This window comes from Canis aureus, chromosome 2 (assembly GCF_053574225.1).
Source record: "Canis aureus isolate CA01 chromosome 2, VMU_Caureus_v.1.0, whole genome shotgun sequence".
NCBI classification, from domain to species: Eukaryota; Metazoa; Chordata; class Mammalia; order Carnivora; family Canidae; genus Canis; species Canis aureus.
The window spans coordinates 88,306,339-88,325,740 of record NC_135612.1 but is presented as its reverse complement, the minus strand read 5'-3'; the positions used below and the strand labels follow the sequence as shown (position 1 = coordinate 88,325,740).

The window sequence follows — 19,402 nt, the reverse complement described above, 5'->3', positions numbered from 1 at the left end:
GGGAGAAGCAGGCTCCTTGTGGGGAGCCCGATGTGGGACTCGATCCTGGGACCCCAGGATCACAACCTGAGCCAACAGCAGAGGCTTAACCACTGGGCCATGCAGGCGTCCTGAGAAGGATGAATTTTTAAGGATGAGTCTGGAGACCCACAGCCTAAACAGGAAGTCACACTGGTTTGGGTAACAGAGACGGCCAACCCAGGTGGTGATGGTAGCAAAGACAGAAGGACAGAGATCGAAGAAATATGTCAGAAGCAATTCAGTTAAGGCTCCTCTTGCTAACAGAGAATTGCCTTTTTATAGATTTAACTTCATATGTTAGCATATTCTCTCATTCGAGGGTAATATTATCATTTGGGAGGTGTTTGTGTTATCTAGTTAGTATATTCAAGGCATTAAAAAAAAAAGAAGACATGCAGAATGAGTAAAAATTGCCCCTGCATAAAGTTAAAAATGTAAAGTAAGTTTTATATTAAAGTGCCAAAGCATTTTGCTCTGTTGATGTTATAATTTTTAACTAATTTTACGTCACGAAGAATGTATTCCTTTTTCACTCGGTTTAATCATGTCCCTCAATGAAGCATGAATAATAGTGTAATGTGTCCTTGGTTTCTGGCCACAGATGATCTTATAAGGATAGAAGAGTATGAAATTGACAAATCTGAGTGTGTTCATTTAAAGCTTTCGACTCTGGCAGGTAGAAACTCTCCTCACCCAGAGGGGTGGCTTGTGAAATTGATGAAATGTAGGGTTTCATCATTTGTAATCCCTTTCTACCAACTATGATCATCTAAGATAGAAGGGTTCATCAATTTTAAGAGCTCCTCAAAGACACATGCCTTTCTCTCTTGGGCTCGTGTGCCATGCTGTTTCTTTGCCTTTTGTGGTATGTTTTTGCCGATGAGCAACACAATAAGGAAAAAAGCAGGTCTGCAGTGGCACGGCTGGGTGCGCTAAGTACCCTCACAGAGCAAAGAGGAACAAATAAATCTTGTCAATTTTCCTCTGAGTGTATTATATCAAGTAAATATAGTATCATTAGACATTCTGACCTAGCTGAGACTGTCTTGGGCGGGCAGTGGGGTAGGTGGGCTACTTCTAAATTTGGCAAACCCGCTCTCCTTACGGAGGTCACTGATGGCAAGATACAACAAAATACGTTACTTTTCTTTTTTCTTTCTTTCTTTCGTTCAATATTTACTGAATGTTCTCATTCATTCATTCATTCACTCATTTATTCAATGTCCTGAGTGCCCACAAAGTACCAGGACACCTAACACCTATTTGATCAATTACCACGCAGCCTTTAAAGTGACTGCAATACTGTTTGTGATATAATTCAGGGATAAGGCAGAAACAAAGAAAGTAACTGTGTAATTAAAATCTATAGAGAACACAGTTACACATGGCCACACAAAGCTAAATGAGAAAATGTGGTTCCATTAGGGTGTCGGCATTGTACCTCCACTACGGGCTTCTGGGTAGTTTAATGAAACACATCTATATCCCAAATTTTAAAACTCAATAAAAATGCTTTTCATTTTGCTGGGCTGCAATAAAACGCACATTTTTTGGAAGACAGATCACGTGTTTGTGCTTCTTGGCCAAAAATCTTGATCTACAGCTTGCCTGATGAAATGCCCAATCTCAAGGCTGGCTTTTCCACTAGGTCCACTGGGCACAGAGCCAAGGGCACGCAGTACTTGGAGGAGGTCTACGGAAATGTTTTCATGTCTTTAAAATCAGGAGCATAAAAATGAACTTTAAGGTCAAAGAAAATGTTCTAATATGTATTAATATATTCATCTTTTTACCACTTGTAGCCATAAAATACAATTTTGATATTTTTGTGTGGAGAATGGGGTGCAAAGGGCAAGAGGGTCTAGGTCCATGAAAATCATGACATGTCCCTTCCTGGTCTGAAGTTCTTTGAAAACAACAGCCAAAACAATACCAACACCCACCCCACCCTGTCGCACCCCCAAATAGCTTCTAATAAGGTTATTTTGCAAAGCAAACCATTTTGAGTATTCTAATCTAATAGTACTAACAAGAAAGAGTCTTAAATGCTTACGGAATATAACATACCTTCAGAGCCAGACTTGAAAACGTATTTGAAACATTGCACTTAAAGCTCAACTGTTTATCCAGGTTTCCATCCGGATCCCGCCTCCCGTACTCGGAGAGGCCTGTGCGGTCCGAGGCAGCTACCTTCTGAAACACGGTACACGTCATCCCAGTGAAGCCCGCGGCCTTGATGACGTAAGCTTCCAGAGCAATATTGGGTGAATACTTCAAAAGTCAAACAGGAGTTATGAAAGATTGACAGCATGAAGAGAAAAAGCACTTTGAAACAGTTTTCAAACACAAAACACTGTACGTAAGCTACAGGCAAAAGCTCAGGTTCTTACTTAACAAAGATGCTGGGCAGGTAACTGGCAGACAAAAAAAGGATGCTGGAAACAAAAGGGTACCCAAAACTAGAGAGATTCCAATTGAGGAAATAAGTCCTAAAATACGGAGGATTAGAGATAGATGAGAAATCAATTAAAAAATCATTTAAAGAGCACTTTGTTGGAAACTATACGCTAAAAATCAAAGTGTCTTATATATAAAAAAAAATCAGCTAGAGAAATCAGTGGACTCTCTTAATGATAATATAAGAGGAGTATGAGGGTTTCGGAAATACAGTTTTAACAGTTGCCTCATTCTGGGGCGCCTGGCTGGCTCTGTCGGCAGAGCACACGAATGTTGATCTTGGGGTCATGAGTTCGAGCCCCACATTGAGTGTGGAGATTACTTAAATAAAGATTTAAAAAGTAAAATTAATAAATAATAAAAAATATAGTAAAAGTCTCCTCATTCCAACGCTTCATGCCATATTCATTCTTTTCTATTACGGGGGCATTGAGTTAACTCTTTGCGGGTAGACAGCATCTCCAGTCTGTCTTTAAGGATGATGAAGTGATCCCTACTGTGTAGGCAAGCACCATTCTAAGTACCATATATGGACAACGTCCTCTTTTTCGATTTTTTTTAAACATAAAACATCTGTGAGAGATGTGTGAAATCTATTAGGAAGATAAGATACAAATTAAAACAATATAAAACGCCAGGTAGACTCTGCCAAACACCATACGCATGGTACAAAAGATTGGTGGTTTCCCAAATATCCAAGACTAACAAATCTGGGCGTCAGCTTTTGTCACACAGATGACACGCTGTGAAAAATCTTACTAAATTCAATTATATTTGTTAACCAGTGATATTCCATTCTTTTACTGATCAAAGATATGTATGATTACAACAAACATGTGAAACCTCATTTAAAAGAAAGAAAACTGCAGTTTTGAGGTGCCCTGGAAGCTGTTATCATATTATAAGTAGATGCATAATTTCCCGGAACCTTCTTTACACTTTGAAGTGGAGCGCAGACACCTCCAATGCACCTTTCATATGTATATCCTTGAGTTCTCTCAAGAACCAGTAAGGTGCAGAGAAAGGGAGAAGCTGAGCTGAGTAGTAAGGCTGAAGCATGGGGTTTAAAATGGATCTAAATGACCAGGGAGGACCAAAGGTGGCCACCAAAATGGCAAGCTGGTTTCAAGTAAGGTCATGTATCTGAGAGAGAAATTACCCTGAACTACGCTGTGAGGATAGCAGCCATGGGAGCCCTCCATTACGTTTATTATTCAAAGAGGTAATCCTAAATGTAATTGAGCAAAAGGCACCATGAAACACAGTATCATCAAAGAGATCCCACTGATCTTTGGAAAACCAGTAATCTTTAATTGTCTAAAATCATAGGAGGAAATGTAGAATGTTCTATGAACCCACTAAAATAATTAGGTAATGAGAACCATGGACCAGATCGGAGTGTAATAAGGGAATGACACATTATTTATCATATTTACCACATGTTTAGAAAAAGTCAGCAGTACAACAGCTCAATTTAGCACAAATAAAATTTAATACTATTTAACCAAGTGGTTATTAAATCTAAAAACTCCTCATGCCAAGAGCGAGACTGCCTAGAAATGCCAATCGTTCATAAGGGCTGGAGGGCCTCCCAGCAAGCAATCACTCTCCAAACATCCTTCAGAGCCCAGAGCACAGCATTAGCCGGGCTGGATGCTGGGTATGTGACAGTACAGCAAACCTACCAGGTGCTTATTTGGTTTTAGTTTAAGTGGTGATAACCATTCAAATGGCAAATTAAGAAAGTATTTTCCAGTTACTGCAAAGACGGATCACTCAAAAACAAAATGAGCTCTTAAACTGTTAGACAACAGGAAATTCTGTAATGATCAGCAATAATGGAAAATACCCACCCTGTCATGTGGGGGAGGGGCGGGGGGGATGACTCTATCTTTCTTAAGTTCCAGTTGCTTCCAATGAATGTTTTTCTTAGAATTCTAGGACAATGTTTCACTTACTGTTGAATAAACATGAGCTCCATTTGCTAATCGGTATGTAGCGATGCGTTGTAGACACTGAACAATTCTACTGCAGGCCTTTTCTTCCCTCTGTGCCAGCCACAGGACACGCTCATCAGCCAACATGATGTTACTTGCAATGTCAACCATCACATCACCTAGCTAGCAAGTGTGCAGGAGAGTAAAGAAAAGACCTTTAAAACCAATACAGGATGTTTTACATAATAAAAATCACAATGAGACACCAAGATTGGCCCGCAGTCTACACTTTCACATGATAACCCAATGGATCCTTTTTTTTTTTTTTTTTTTTTAATCAAAATGTTCTCGGATAGGAATAGCACACTTGGTTATGACCATTTGGTAGCATCTGGCTCAAAACACTGTCCTTAAACGACCACCAACTCATTGGTGAAGGACGGCAGGTGGTACAAAAAGGCAATTAAATTAATCAAGGGCAACGGAAAGATAACACATGATTCCCAAAATAAAGAGATCTCCACTATTTAGCTGGGAAAACATTTATAAACACCTCTTTCTGGTAAATGTTAACTCGGTATTATTATTAAGAAATAACAGGGCCACCTCTTTAGTATCCTGTCATGTCCAAAACCCTAAGTAGGTCCAGCTACCAGGAGTCCTCCACATGTGCTGGGCCACTGGATGGGTCTTAGCCCGTGCGGTCTCCACTATCCAAATGAACGTCTTCCATTCCTCCCAGCTTGATGAATGCCTTAAGATCCAGTACCACAAATAAATGGATCCTATGAGGTGCTCACTTTTCCACCACTTGTTTTGTTTCATTACTGAATTCCGTTTATTAAATCAGTCCCTCACCCACAGATATAAACATCTGTCAAGCAATGCCAGCAAAGTGTCAATTAACTATTGTCGACGCTGACTTGTAAGTCCCATGTCAGAGAAATGCAATGAATAGTCCAGGCTAATGAGACACACTGGTGTCAAGGGGGTTTGGTATCAAGGAGAAATGTTCATGAGAGGGAGATCTATGGCAGAAAGAACTACAGAAACAATCCAGAGGCAAGATCAGAGGATTTACAAGCTGGCTGGTCCTCGGATCAAGAAGCAAGTAGCAAAGGTGTTAAGCCCCGAGTGAGAAAGCTAAGGCCATTTTAGCAGATGTCTTTTGATCATCCCAGAAGATCCCAGATGAGTTTTTCAACCCTGTTCTGTATCCAGTACTCTTCCCAAGATGCATAGTTATGAGGCTGAGGTGGGCCTAGAAACTGTTCAGTCCATCCCACCCATTCGCTTCACAAAGGAGATAAGCCTGTGGAAATGCACCAGACCACAATGCTGGAACGCAATGGGATGAGGCAACTAAATGAGTAAGGGGTAAAGAACAGGACTTCAAATCCGACCGCGCTGGCTGAGCTGAACACTTAACTTCTTGCGCCTTCTGTTATTTGTAAAAGGGGGATACAAATGATCCTGTCTTTTCTGAATGTTGTGAAGATTAAGTTCCTATAATAAACAGTAGGTTACGGAAACCATGCCTGGTTGGCTCTCCTCATTATTTCATTGCTCCGTTTTTCTCTTTTTGAAACATTTCAATCCCAGGATAGACCTTTCTTTGAAGATAGCTCTAGAAGAAGTGTTAAGAGGTGTGGTGCATTTATATCCAAAAATATGTAAGAACTCATAAATGTCAATGGCCAAAAAAAAAAAAAAAAAAAAAAAAAAACCCCAATCTGATTAAAGTCAGGAAGAGGATCTGAATAGACATTTTTCTACGGGAGATGTACAGATGACCAACAGGTATGTGAAAAGCTGTCCAATATCGCTAGTCTTCAGGGAAATGCTAATCAAAACCACAGTGAGATGTCACCTCACACCTGTGAAAATGGCTATCAAGAAGGTAAGAGGTAACAAGAGCTCAGGAAGATGTACAGAGGGGAGCCCTGTGCACTACTGGTAGAAATGCAATTTGGTGGAACCACTTACTTATGGAAAACAGTATGGAGGTTTTTCAAAAGAATAAAAATAGAACTAACATAGGATCCAACAATTCCACTGCTGAGTATGTAGCCAAAGGAAATGAAAACACTAATTTGAAAAGAGATACGCACCTCATGTTCATACCAGCATTATTTATGATGGCCAAGATATGGAAACAACCTATGTGTCTATCAATAGACCAATGGATAAAGACATGATATGTGTGCACACATGCACCTGCACACACACGCGCACCCACAGACCGGAATATTACATAGCCATAAAAAAGGACATCTTGCTATTTATGACAACATGGGTGGAACCTAACTGGAGGTATTATGCTAAGTGAAGTAAGTCAGAGGAACACAAATACCGTAGGATCTCACTTACCTGTGGAATCTTGAAAAAAGTAACAAAAAACCACCAAGAGAACAGATGGGTGGTTCCCAGAGGTGGGGGTGAGGAGTGGGCCCAATAGGTGAAGGGAATCCAAAGGTACAAACTTGCCATTATAAGTAAGTCATGTGGACGTACTGTACAGCATGGTGACTGTAGTTAATAATACTGTATTGCATATTTGGAAGTTGCTAAGAGAGTAGATCTGTCTCATGATGAGAAAAAAAAATTGTGACTGTACGGGGATGAATATTAACTAGACTTATTTTGGTGACCATTTCATAATACACACAGATACTGGATCATTATGTGGCACACCTAAAACTAATATACTGTTATATGTCAATTAAACCTCAATAAAAAATAAAAAAAAATAAATTAAATTTAAAATGAGGGGTGCCTTTTTAAATAGAGTCTATTCATATATAAATAGGACTGAAGCATCCAGCAAAATTGCCTTTCTTTATTCTCTGAGGTGCTGCTACCTCATTCAATTAAAAATAGCTTACTGACTTCTTAATGCCCCTAACATAATATATCACAGTTCTTTCCTTATTTTATTTCCAATGTAAACATCTCGAGGGCAGAGATGACACAATGTCTTACTTATATCTATACCCTATTCATCAGTCAAACTCCTGGTATAGAAGCCAATAACTGCACAGTTCCATTTACTCACGGACCAAATATTTATTGAGGACCAAGGTGAGCCAGACACTGTCCGGAGCAATGGAGATACAGCAGTAAGAGAAATATACAAGATCTATTTGGGGGCTTAGAATCTTTGAGGAAAATACAAAACAAGCAAGTACGCATATTTCTTATAAGTGACTGGATTGTGATAACTGCAGTGAAGAAATCTACCAGAGGGATACATGATGAAGAGTAATGGGATTTAATCCAAACACCCTATTTTAATAGACTCAGACAGGCTCAAAGGGCATTTCCCCCAAACCCAAGACACTAACAAGATCAACTGAGAATTAGAAAGGTCTGTAATCAACCTCAATGCAATCCAGAGCCTATTGGCTTTATACAATTCATGGACTATTAGCATCTTATCATATATATTCTACATATTCCTATTAACAAACAGGTATGAAGGTGAGTTGCATTCTAACAGAAGTCCTTTGGGGTGCCGGGTGGCTTAGTCAGTTAAGTACCTGCCTTCGGCTCAGGTCATGGTCCCAAGGTCCTGGGATGGGGCCCGGCATCAGGCTCCCTGCTCAGCAGAGAGTCTGCTTCTCCCTCTCCCTCTACTCCTTCTCCCATGCTCGTGCTCTATCTCAAATAAATGAATAAAATTTAAAAGAAGCAGCAGCAGCAGCAGCAGCAGCAGCAGCAGCAGCAGCCCTTATTTCTGGAGTTATAAAGGACAGTGACTCCCAATATGCCAATTGCCAAATATGTCAATCAGCCATTTATACAGCAATTGGAATAATACCTGCCAACTTGTAACAGGAATTCAGAGTAGCTGAAGAACTTGGCTAAGTATCCACTATTCTTACCAATTGCTATTGCAAATGTTTACATAAAAATAAACAGGTTTAGAAGACATGCTGTGGTAAAATATGCTCTACGGCTACCAAAGACACTCCCATTGGCTCCAAACACCCAAAAGACAATATATGGGAAAATCTGGACCCCTGAGAACTACAGAAATAAATAGATAAGGATTTACAAATTAGCACATTACAACGCCGCTTGTCTCATACTTTAAAGTTTTAAATGTATGGACTTTATCCACCATGAGACCCGACAGATGCATCATTTCTACTGAAAAACTGTAATTATTACATGAGCAAAGAGCTACTGCTATGGCCCACTAGGTAATGCCAGTAATGGACTTTAACAATGGACTTTTACATTTTTTTAAAATAATTGTAAAGAAAAGTTATCTCTAAGAAGCTATATAGCTAGCAAGAGTGATTGCTTTAGCTGTGAACAAGCCATCTTTCTCATTATTTCATTCCAAATGGCTAAGAACTTAGGAAAGGGATTTGTTGCCAAAATATTCCCTAGAGCAGGTAATCGTAAAATGTTGTATATTTCTGTAGCTTGGTTACGGAAGCAGCTCTGAATCTGTCACAGTGGCAAAAAAGGACACAGAAAGGAGAACAGTGAATGAAAAATTACATTGGATTAAAGGAGTATTCCTAGATTCTGACACACAAAGATAGTTTGGCAACTGCAAGGAGCATTAGAAAGCATTGTATTTCTCCTTCACCTCATTTCCTGAAGGCCACTCCAGCCACAAAAGGGTCAGAAGGAATCATGCACCTGCTCTTCCACCTGTCACACTAAATGGTTGAGGCTCAAATAAAAACATGTGCGAATGCACTTTTACCAAAGATAAAAGGGTAAAGCAATGAAAATGCCACATGAATAACAAAGGAAGTATTAACTGTCATTTCTTGTAGGAATATTTCGTGTCCTCGATATATATGTTTGGAATCCTGATCAAAATGAGATCCATATCATCTGTAGATTTCATGAATTTCTGGTATGTTAGCATATGAAACACACAAGATAATAAACTAAACTTGTATTTAATTTTAATGTAGTAGTAGAGCCCTAAAGACAGAATATTCATGTGTCATGGGCGGCTCAGTGGTTGAGTGTCTGCCTTCAGCCCAGGGCCTGACCCTGGAGACCCGGGATCAAGTCCCACGTCGGGCTCCCTGCATGGAGCCTGCTTCTCTCTCTGCCTCTCTCTCTCTCTCCCTCTCTCTCTGTGTGTGTCTCTCATGAATAAATAAATAAAATCTTAAAAAAAAAGAATATTCATATGCCTTAGAGTTAAATACTCACAGCTTCCACTGTGTCACCTGCAAGTTAAATATCCACAAGTCAGTTACTGAGCATCTCCAAAACTCAATTTGCTTCTTCGTTTATAAATGAGACCAAGAACCCTAAGAGAAGTGCTCAGGAGGTTTCAATCCAAAGTAAATTAGGAAAACAAAACTAGGGTACCTGGGTGGCTTGGTCGGTTAAAGCTAGCATGCCTTCAGCTCAGGTCATGATCCCGGGGTCCTGGGATCGAGTCCCACATCCGGCTCCCTGCTCAGTGGAGAGTCTGCTTCTCCTTCTCCCTCTGCTTCTCCCCTTACTCATGCTCTCTCTCAAATAAATAAATTTTTAAAAATATTTAAAAAAAAATAAACTCATGAAGCAATTCATGCCATTTTTGAGAAAAGCCAAGGGATCTAGGCCTCATCCAATTTGCATTTTCCAGCACAAAGCAGCAGAGGGTACCCTCCCCCAGTAAATCTAATAACCAGAAAAGTAAGAATTACAGACTCATGTGTGGGACGGGGCATCAGCTGGGCTGCTGTCTGGGGACAGCCAAGGTGTTGCGGGGTTGTACAGGAATGGCATGCTGTCCTAACCTGACTAGATACAAGTGGTAATAGGTAATAATAAGAGCAGCAGCTGGTATTATCATTGAGTTCAGGTAGTCCTCGTGATTTTCTCCTAGTTACAAATCCCAGGTAATAGTGAGACTGTACTTATCACAAAGCATGGTGCTGCCCTGCTTACTTTTAATGAAGGCATTGCCCCACCGTGAAGCCAAGTTGTAAAAGCATCTTTATGTCCATCTCTACCAGCTCCAGTGTCCCGAGTGCCTCGGGATCCCACTGTGGGCTTCTCAGCTCGCTTAGTTAAGCAGTCAATATTCAGTGAGAGGCTCACCGTGATAATCACTGGGGCCTATGGAAAAGATTAAAGATCTGATTTTATTAGTCTAGGAGCAAACAAGGTAATGAGGAGGAGGAGGAGGAGGACGAGGACAACCATGGGGGATCCAGGGCAACAGGTGAGCGGTGGGGGTGGAGGGGTTGAGAATAATATTGCATGGCATAAATGTCACATTTATTGCCCATTTCCTCACAAAAAGGATTTAAGGTAGTTTAGCAAAGTAAAAAAGGATTATTCTTTTTAATTAAGAAAACAAATAGTGAGTGGGGAATACAGACTTACAAGAAAAAAAGAGACAGAGGTAAAAATATGCATCAGTGCAGAGCTTCTAGAACCCAAGAAAAATTGGGTGTTTCTAGTCAAAGTGATGAGGACAACACCACAATTATCAACAGAAAGGAGAACATTTCAGGGCGCCTGGGTGGCTCAGTCGGTTAAGTGTCCGACTCCTGGTTTTGGCTCAGGTCATGATCTCAGAGCTGTGAGATCAAGCCCCGTGTTGGGCTCTGTGCTCAGTGGGGAAGCTGCTTGAAAAGGAGGGGAAGGAACATTTCTTCCTTTTATGACAAATTCTCTGAACACATAAGGAAGAGTACTCAAGAGAAGCAGAATTCGGGGGGTGGGGGTAGCACCCTGAGCCTTACCTTCCCAAGGAATGGGAGAGCTTAAGGGAACTCCAATTCTCCCGAGCGAAGCAGATTTTGCTTTTTCGGATTAAAGACACATGTGCATCTCCCTTCTGGGGAGGATGGAGAACGAGGTACTCGGGATGATTCTCCAGCTAAACGTGGAAAATGCTGAGCCAAAACAAGTGAGAGGAAAAATTGCACCACTGACAAGTCAGAACATAAAGACTGTTCAGAGGCCAAGAGCAGAACAACAGCAGGAATCCAAGGAGCCCTGAGGTTGACCTCTGACAGCCATGGCCCGTCCTCTGCCATCCAGGCCTCGGCCCAGGCCCCACATCGCAGGCCTCCTAGGAGATCACTGCATGGAGCGGACACCAAAAAGGGGACACCTCCAGGGTCAGGGCGAACCAGCAAGCAGACGTCAAAGTGGTCTTGACCTTGGCACAAGGTAGGAGGTGAGAACTCTCTTCCCTGACAATCTATAAACACAGTTAGTTGATCTTCACACAGGACTAAGGTCAGACATGACATTATTTCTCAGGTCTGAAAAGCCTCAAGCTGAGAACTAATTTCAAAGCGAACCCCTTATCTTGGTATTGCCAAGTGCCTAGGCACTTGAGAGAAGCAAACAAATATCACACTTAATAAGGATACATTTAACTATGCCTACATTAAGACTCCTTATCATCAACACTAATCAACACTGCTCTGGAGAGGTTCTCACTAATGCATAACCAGAAAAAAGGAAAAAAAAAAAAAAAGGAGGATACAATTTAAATAGGAACAGAGAAACCAAGTGTTATTCACTGGTGACATCTGTCTGGAAAATCCCATATAACCAACTGCAAAATTATGTGAATTCCTTAAGGTAATAAGACATAAGGTGCATATTTTTAAAAACCATAACTGGGCAGCCCGGGTGGCTCAGCGGTTTAGCGCCGTCTTCAGCCCAGGGCCTGATCCTGGAGACCTGGGATCGAGTCCCATGTCGGGCTCCTTGCATGGAGCCTGCATCTCCCTCTGCCTGTGTCTCTGCCTTCTCTGTGTCTCTCATGAATGGATAAATAAAATCCTTAAAAATAAAAAAATTAAAAAAAAAACGTAACCAAGGGAAAAGGAACAAGGACTAGATACCTGATGATATTAAGGACTCACAGCCCATTTGGGTGACATTATAACAATATCACGGTTCTGTTTTTAAAGTTCCTGGCATTTCAGAAAAATTATGGATGAAATAGGACATCTAGAATTTGCTATCAAATATTCCTGCACTGGAAAGGAATACGAGAAAGAAAGAAGAAAAAGAGAAAGAAAAACAAAAAACAAAAAGAAAGGAAAAAGGAGAGAAGAGATTAGCGAGAATGATGACAAAGGAAGTGGACAGCTCAAACACCATTTCAAGGCAATTATCATACGGTTTTGCTCATATGCAGAATATAATTCTAGTCCAGAGGGACTGTAAGGGAAGGGAGGGAAACTGAATGGGAAAAAATCAGAGAGGGAGACAAACCATGAGAGACTCTTGAACTCTGGGAAACAAGCTGAGGGTCACTGGAGGGGAGGGGGTAACTGGGTGACGGGCATGAAGGAGAAAAGGGGATGTGAGGAGCCCTGGGTGTTCTATGTGACTGATGAATTATTGGACAGTACATCTGAAACTAATGATGTGCTCACTGTATGCTGGCTAGCTGAATTCAAATTAATTAATTAATTAAAGCTCTTGGGGAAAAAATTTCACATTCCAAGCCTGCTGAAAGCTAAAGAGTAGAGGGTAACATTCCCCCTCCTACCCTTTTGGAACTTTCCAATGCAAACGTTTCTGACGCGTTTTTAGGAAGTTAGGCCCAAAGAATACTTTTTTTAAAAAAGCACGACAGGGAATAAGAAAATGAAGTTACTGCAGTGGTTCTCAAAGCCCGTGCGAAGACATGCCCCCCAGTATCACTTCACGCAAATTCTCAGACCCCCCGCAGCACGGAGTCAGGGTCTCAGAGGACGGCCCAGCAATCCATTTAGCAGACCTTCCAGGGCTTCTGACACACACACTCCAGTTCCAGGCGCAATGTTCTAGAAGGGGTAACAAAGCCAAGGGCCGGCTCTCCGAGCAGTTTAACAATATAGAAAACTCAGACAAAAATCAAGAAGAAAAACATTAGTGATAATGAAAAAGAAAACACAACTGTTAATACAGAAGTGATTATGTTTTAAGATAAGTACGTGAAGGGGACTCCTGGGTGGCTCAGCTGTTGAGCACCTGCCTTCGGCCCAGGGTGTGATCCTAGAGTCACGGGATCTAGTCCTGCTTCAAGCTCCCTGCAGGGAGCCTGCTTCTCCCTCTGCCTGTGTCTCTGCCTCTCTCTCTCTGTGTCTCTCATGAATAAATAAAGATCTTAAAAAAAAAAAAAAAAAAAAAAGGGTAAGTACATGAAGAACTTTATATTCTGAAAACTCTATGTAAAAATGTTCCAAATGAACAGTCTGGTCAACTAGCAAGAGGGCGCAGGCCTCGCTCACAGATTTAAGGCGAGAGCTCTAGGACGCATAACCAAACCTGATCTTTATATACGTTCCCATCTTTGGAAATGCATAAATACTGCTTTCAAAAGAGAAATTACTATTGTAAATATGGAACGGACACTTAAATTGCCTGACAGACAGCTTTTATCTGGTTTTAAAAGACCCCACCAAGCACACCATTTAGACCTGGCAGTTTGAGAGCTTTCAGCATCCACCCTAAGACCACAGAGCACGAGCCTGTGCTGCCTGGACTCAATCACAGGTTAAAAAGCAATTGCCTCACAATACTGTGCTTATGAATTATTCATAGCAGAGTAACTTTTTGGACATAATGCAAAAAAACAAAAAAAAATCAATTTAATTATTTGTCCAACTAAGCCTTATGCATTTTAGGATACCTTAGAATAATTTCATGGTAATTAACATAAAATGAAGCCCTTAAACCTCATGACTTCTTTTTACTATTCTAATAAATGATGAAAGCTATGGCCTATACTTTAACTTTCCAAAGAATCTGATAGAACGTCTGTCACTGCACCACAGGTAATATTACATTTATACTTCAATTATGCAATCCTGAATATTTTTCCTCTGTTTCTCCTATTTATACTTAATAATTTGCCATCATTTGTTTCCAAAGGTAATTCAAACTTTACCCTCTTATGTCATCAGTGAAAGGGACAGCAATCTCCTCCAAACTCAGTTTTTAGTTAGATAATTAAAGCACTCTGGTGATTTTTTTTTTTTACCTCCTTCTTAGCTTCCGAGATAAGAATGTTAAACTTCCTAACTTTATAAAAGTATAGCCTAGCTTTCAATGGCTCTGCAGAACAGGTTCACCTGTATTTTCTCACTAGCACACGCAAACTTTCAAATTAAGGAGGAGATAAACATCATCTCCGTTTTAAAAATAAAGGGCCCAGGTTAAAAAGTAACCCATGAAAACCACATCTGCTTCCAGCATACCACCAAAGTACAGACCACCCACTGCACACAGTAGTAAACACCTCTGGGCACCACAGTGCTCTTCACTAGTTGGGAGGCATGCAAAGCTCCTTCACAGCAAAACAGGGCAGCACGAGAATAAACTGGCATTATATGACGACAAAATATTTTTCAATGTCCACGTTCTGGAATGATATTCCAATTACTCCAGTGACTCAAGCCATCCCACGTCCATGAATGACTTCTCCCCCACCCCTGTCCTCTAAGATTCCACTTATTTATTCATGAGAGACATAGAAAGAGGGGCAGAGACACAGGCAGAGGGAGAAGCAGGCTCCCCACGGGGAGCCCGATGCAGGACTCAATCCCAGGACTCCAGGGTCACACCTTGAACCAAAGGCAGATGCTCAACCACTGAGCCACCCAGGTGCCCCCACAGGTAGCTAACCTGTGATCATGATGAACAATGGAGAGCATTCCTACCACAAAGCCAGCATCCAGGCAGCTTCTCCCACCACTGGGAACATTTATCACGGGAAGCAGGCTGTGGCCCAGAGAGACCATCAAGTACCAAGAAGACAGTTCTTGAGAAAACTGTGGTCTGAAGTTCAGATAGCAACACTGAAACGTTATCTCATTATCAAGTGGTCCTGTTGTCTCATTTAAACACATGTAACTATTTTCCTTCCTTTACCAACTGCATCGTATCAAATAAAGCACCTAAGGTACCAGGAGCTATAGTGTGGCAGTAACCTAAAATGTGAGGAAGAGAAGGAAAAGTGTAAAGTTGACAAACTCAACTCAAGTTGTTATAAGTTTAAGATATCTCATGTGAGGACAGCCCCAGTGGTGCAGCGGTTTAGCACCGCCTTCAGCCTAAGGTGTGATCCTGGAGACCTGGGATCGAGTCTCACATCAGGATCCCTGCGTGGAGCCTGCTTCTCCCTCTGCCTGTGTCTCTGCCTCTCGCTCTGTCTGTGTCTCTATGAATAAATAAATAAAATCTTAAAAAAAAAAAAAAGATATCTCATGTGAGCCTCACAGCAACCACACGGAAAAATCCTGCACTACTTACACAAAACAAAACAACTAAGAAGTCAAAACATACAAAAAGACACCAAGAAACAAAAAAGCAGGATAAGAATCATGGAATAATGGATCTACAAAACAACCAGAACACAATGAGCCAAGTGACAAAAATAAGTCCTTACCTATAATAATTACTTTAAATGTAAGAAAATTAAAAGATACAGACTGGGTCAAAAGATTAAAAAAAACAAAAACATTAACAAAAAAACAAAACAAAAGAAGAAACAAGATCCAACAATATGCTGCACAGAGACTTACTTTAGCCTTAAAGACACACCTAACGTGGAGAGTGAAGGAATGGAGGAAGACATTTCAAGCAAATGGTACCAAAACCAAACCAAAACAAAGAAAGTAGCTATATTTGTATTGGACAAAATAGACTTTAAAAGTAGTAAAGAGAAACAGAGACCATTATAAATGATAAAGAGGTCAATATAACAAGAAGATACAACAACTGTAAATCCTCCTTACCCAACACTGGACCACCTAAATATACAAAGCAAAAACAGAACTAAAAGGAGAGACAGACAGGAAAACACTAGCCGTTGCCATCTTTGACACCCCACTCTCAACAATGGACGGATCATCCAGACAGAGAATCCGAAAGGAAACAGCGGATCTGTTTCCACCACAGACCCAGCGGGCCCAACAGATGTACACGGAGCAGTCTACCCAACAACAGCAGAACACACGTTCTTCTCAAGTACACACAGAACATTTTCTAGAAGGGACCATATGTTAGGCCATAAAACAAGTCTTAACAAATTCAAGAAGACTGAGATCATCTTTTCTGTCCACAAGAGCACGGAACAAGAAATCAGTAGCAAGAGGGAAACTGGAAAATTCACTCACGGACGCATGGAAATTAAACAACATTCATTTGCCAATGGATGAAAGAAGAAATTAAAGGAAATTATAAAGGGTTCCTGAGGGGTGCCTGGCTGGCTCGGTCGGTAGAGCACGTGACTTCTAACCTCTGGGTTGTAAATTCAAGCCCCGTATTTAGTGTAGGGGTCACTTTAAAAATAAATAAATGAATAAATAAATAAATGAATAAATAAATAAATGAATAAATAAATAAATGAATGGCTCTGGGCACAAACAAAAACAGAAGCAACATATCAAAAGTTGGGAGATGCAGCAAAAGCAGCTCTAAAAGCAAAGTTCACAGCAATAACCACCTATATTAAGGAACAAGAAAGAGTGCACATAACCTAATTCTAGGCGTTAAGGATCTAGAAAGAGAAGAGCAAAGTAAGCTCAAAGGTAGCAGAAGATAATATTTGACAGGGGAGCCAAGAACACTCAGTGGAGAAAAGACAGAGCAAATCGGATAAGGGATTAATATGCAAAATACATAAAGAACTTATAAAATTCAATAGCAAATGACAATAACAAAATTCAGAAATAGGCAAAGGATCTGTCTGCAAAGAACATATACGAAGGCCCAACAGATACATGAAAAGGGTCTTCAACACCAATCATCAGGGAAACGCAAATCAAAAGCACAAGGAGATACCACCCCACACTTGGTAGAAGGGCCACCACCAAAAAGACAAGAAAATGCTGTTAAAAATATGGAGAAAGGGGAACCTTTGTGCACTTGGTAGGAACGTCAATTTATACAGTCACTACATAAAACAGTATGGAGGACCCTCCAAAAAATTAAAAATAGAACTACCACAGGATCCTGAAATTCCACTTCTGGAAATACATCCAAAGGAAATAAAAACCCTAACTTGAAAACACATCTGCACCCCCACATGCAGGGCAGTATTATTTATAATAACCAAGACACGGACACAACCTAAGTATCCATTGACGGATGAAAGGATAAAGAAGCCGTGATACACACACACACACACACACACACAGGGATATTATTCAGCCATAAAAAAAAGTGAGGAAATCCTATCACTTGTTACAACATGGGGAACCCTGAAGGCATTATGCTGAGTGAATTAACAGAGAAAGACAAATACTGGGGCTCCTGGGCGGCCCAGTGGTTGAGTACCTGCCTTCAGCTCAGGCCATGACCCTGGGGTCCCAGGATCGAGTCCCACATCGGGCTCCCTGCAGGGAGCCCGCTTCTCCCTCTGCCTGTGTCTCTGCCGCTCTCTGTGTTTCTCATACCTAAATCAATAAAATCTTTAAAAAGAAAGACAGACAGACAAATACTATCTGATCTCACTTACATGTGGGCAAAAAGAAACCTCACAAGGAAGAACGAACTTGCGGTTACCATAGGCAGAGAGTGAGGAAAGGGGGAGGAGGAGGAAGGTGGTCAGAAGGTACAAATTTCCAGTCATAAGGTAAGAACGAGGGAAGGACCGCACAAACGGTGATCCAGCTAACACTGTCGCATGGTATATAGGAAAGTCGTTACAGCAAATCCTGACAGCCCCCATCACACAAAGAAGTTTGCTTTCCTCCCCCCCTTTTTTTCTTTTTATTGTATCTTTATGGGAAGACGGATGTTAGCCTAACTTACTGTGATGATCATTTCACAGTTATTTGTAAATCAAATCATCATGCTCTATACCTTAAACTTACACAGTGATGAATGTCAATTATTTCTCAATAAAACTGGAAAGAGAGAGAGAGAGAAGGAACACGTGGCTGTGAGGAGAAGAACAATCTCAGAATGCCTGAGAGAAGTAGCTGTCGCCAACCCACAAGGTGGACGGAAGACCTTGCTCTCTCATGGGCTGGCTCTGCTCTATCACGGTACCTTAATTTCCAAGAACTAATTGCTCCCCTCTATTCCTTCCAACAACAGATGATTATAATGAATGAAGCATAAATTTCTCAAAAACAATCTTGGAAATTAAAAAGTGCACCTAATTAAAATATAGGAAACATAAAGAGGCTTTAAATATAGGGACTGAACTATACCACATGACCATATGTTGATATGCTATAAGCTCCAAATGTGAACCAGAGAAATACCTCTTTGGACTTTTCTTCTTTGGTAAATCTTCCGAATTTTTCTATCATTTCAGCCACAAATATAACATCCATCTTGTCAGAAAAATTGGCGGCTTCCACAGTATAAGCCAGTAACTGTCGGGCTGTGGCCACAGCATTAGTAAGATTGAGAGGCATCTAGATTAAAAAGGCAAAAATGATCAACGAATTTTGACATTTTATCTTTCCATTTCAAAACACGGCAATGAATTCAAACTCTATCATTTATCACAGGATCTTCTAAAAATGCTTTTTCAAACCTGAGAAAACTGGAATTATAATGGCAACTAATCCTGAATTTTTTTTTTTTAACTTTGAAACGTAGTCATACATCAAAACACATCTAGTGAACACACTGCACCATGTCTCCATCTCTCCTTATCCAAATTCTGCACATACTCCATTCCAATTGCTAAGTAAAGTCTTTCCTGAGTATTCCAACTGGGAGGAATCAATAACCCCCCTGGAGCCCCTACGCACGGGAGTAGGAAGCATTTATCTGTACTGCCACACGCTGCCAGTGATGTCTTACATTTGCTTATTTATTGACTTAACACAACTCGGCACCAACCATTACGCAAAGGGTGTAACAGGTACCGAGGAGCGCCAGAAAATGTGTAACATGGAAATCGTCTCCCAGCTGCTTATAATCCGGCCAGGTTGAAAAAGGATGCATCGGAGCAAAGACAAGAAAGGCCGTATGAGTAGTACACGTATGACAAGGGATCGCTTGTGACAAAGAGATTATAAAAGAAGCCCAAGAGG

At 40.8% G+C, this 19,402-nt stretch overlaps 1 protein-coding gene across 1 annotated transcript in view; it reads right to left on the bottom strand.

Annotated features, from left to right (window-relative positions):
• The window catches only part of ADGRA3 (adhesion G protein-coupled receptor A3), a 120,988-nt gene that overhangs the window by 32,246 nt on the left and 69,340 nt on the right, over window positions 1-19,402 (bottom strand). Inside the window, exons 10-12 of the mRNA XM_077881032.1 lie at window positions 18,620-18,775; window positions 4,437-4,598; window positions 2,089-2,292 (exon numbers count right to left, since the gene is read on the bottom strand). Of these exons, the coding sequence (XP_077737158.1) occupies window positions 2,089-2,292; window positions 4,437-4,598; window positions 18,620-18,775 (522 nt within the window). The remainder of the gene's footprint in view (window positions 1-2,088; window positions 2,293-4,436; window positions 4,599-18,619; window positions 18,776-19,402) is intronic.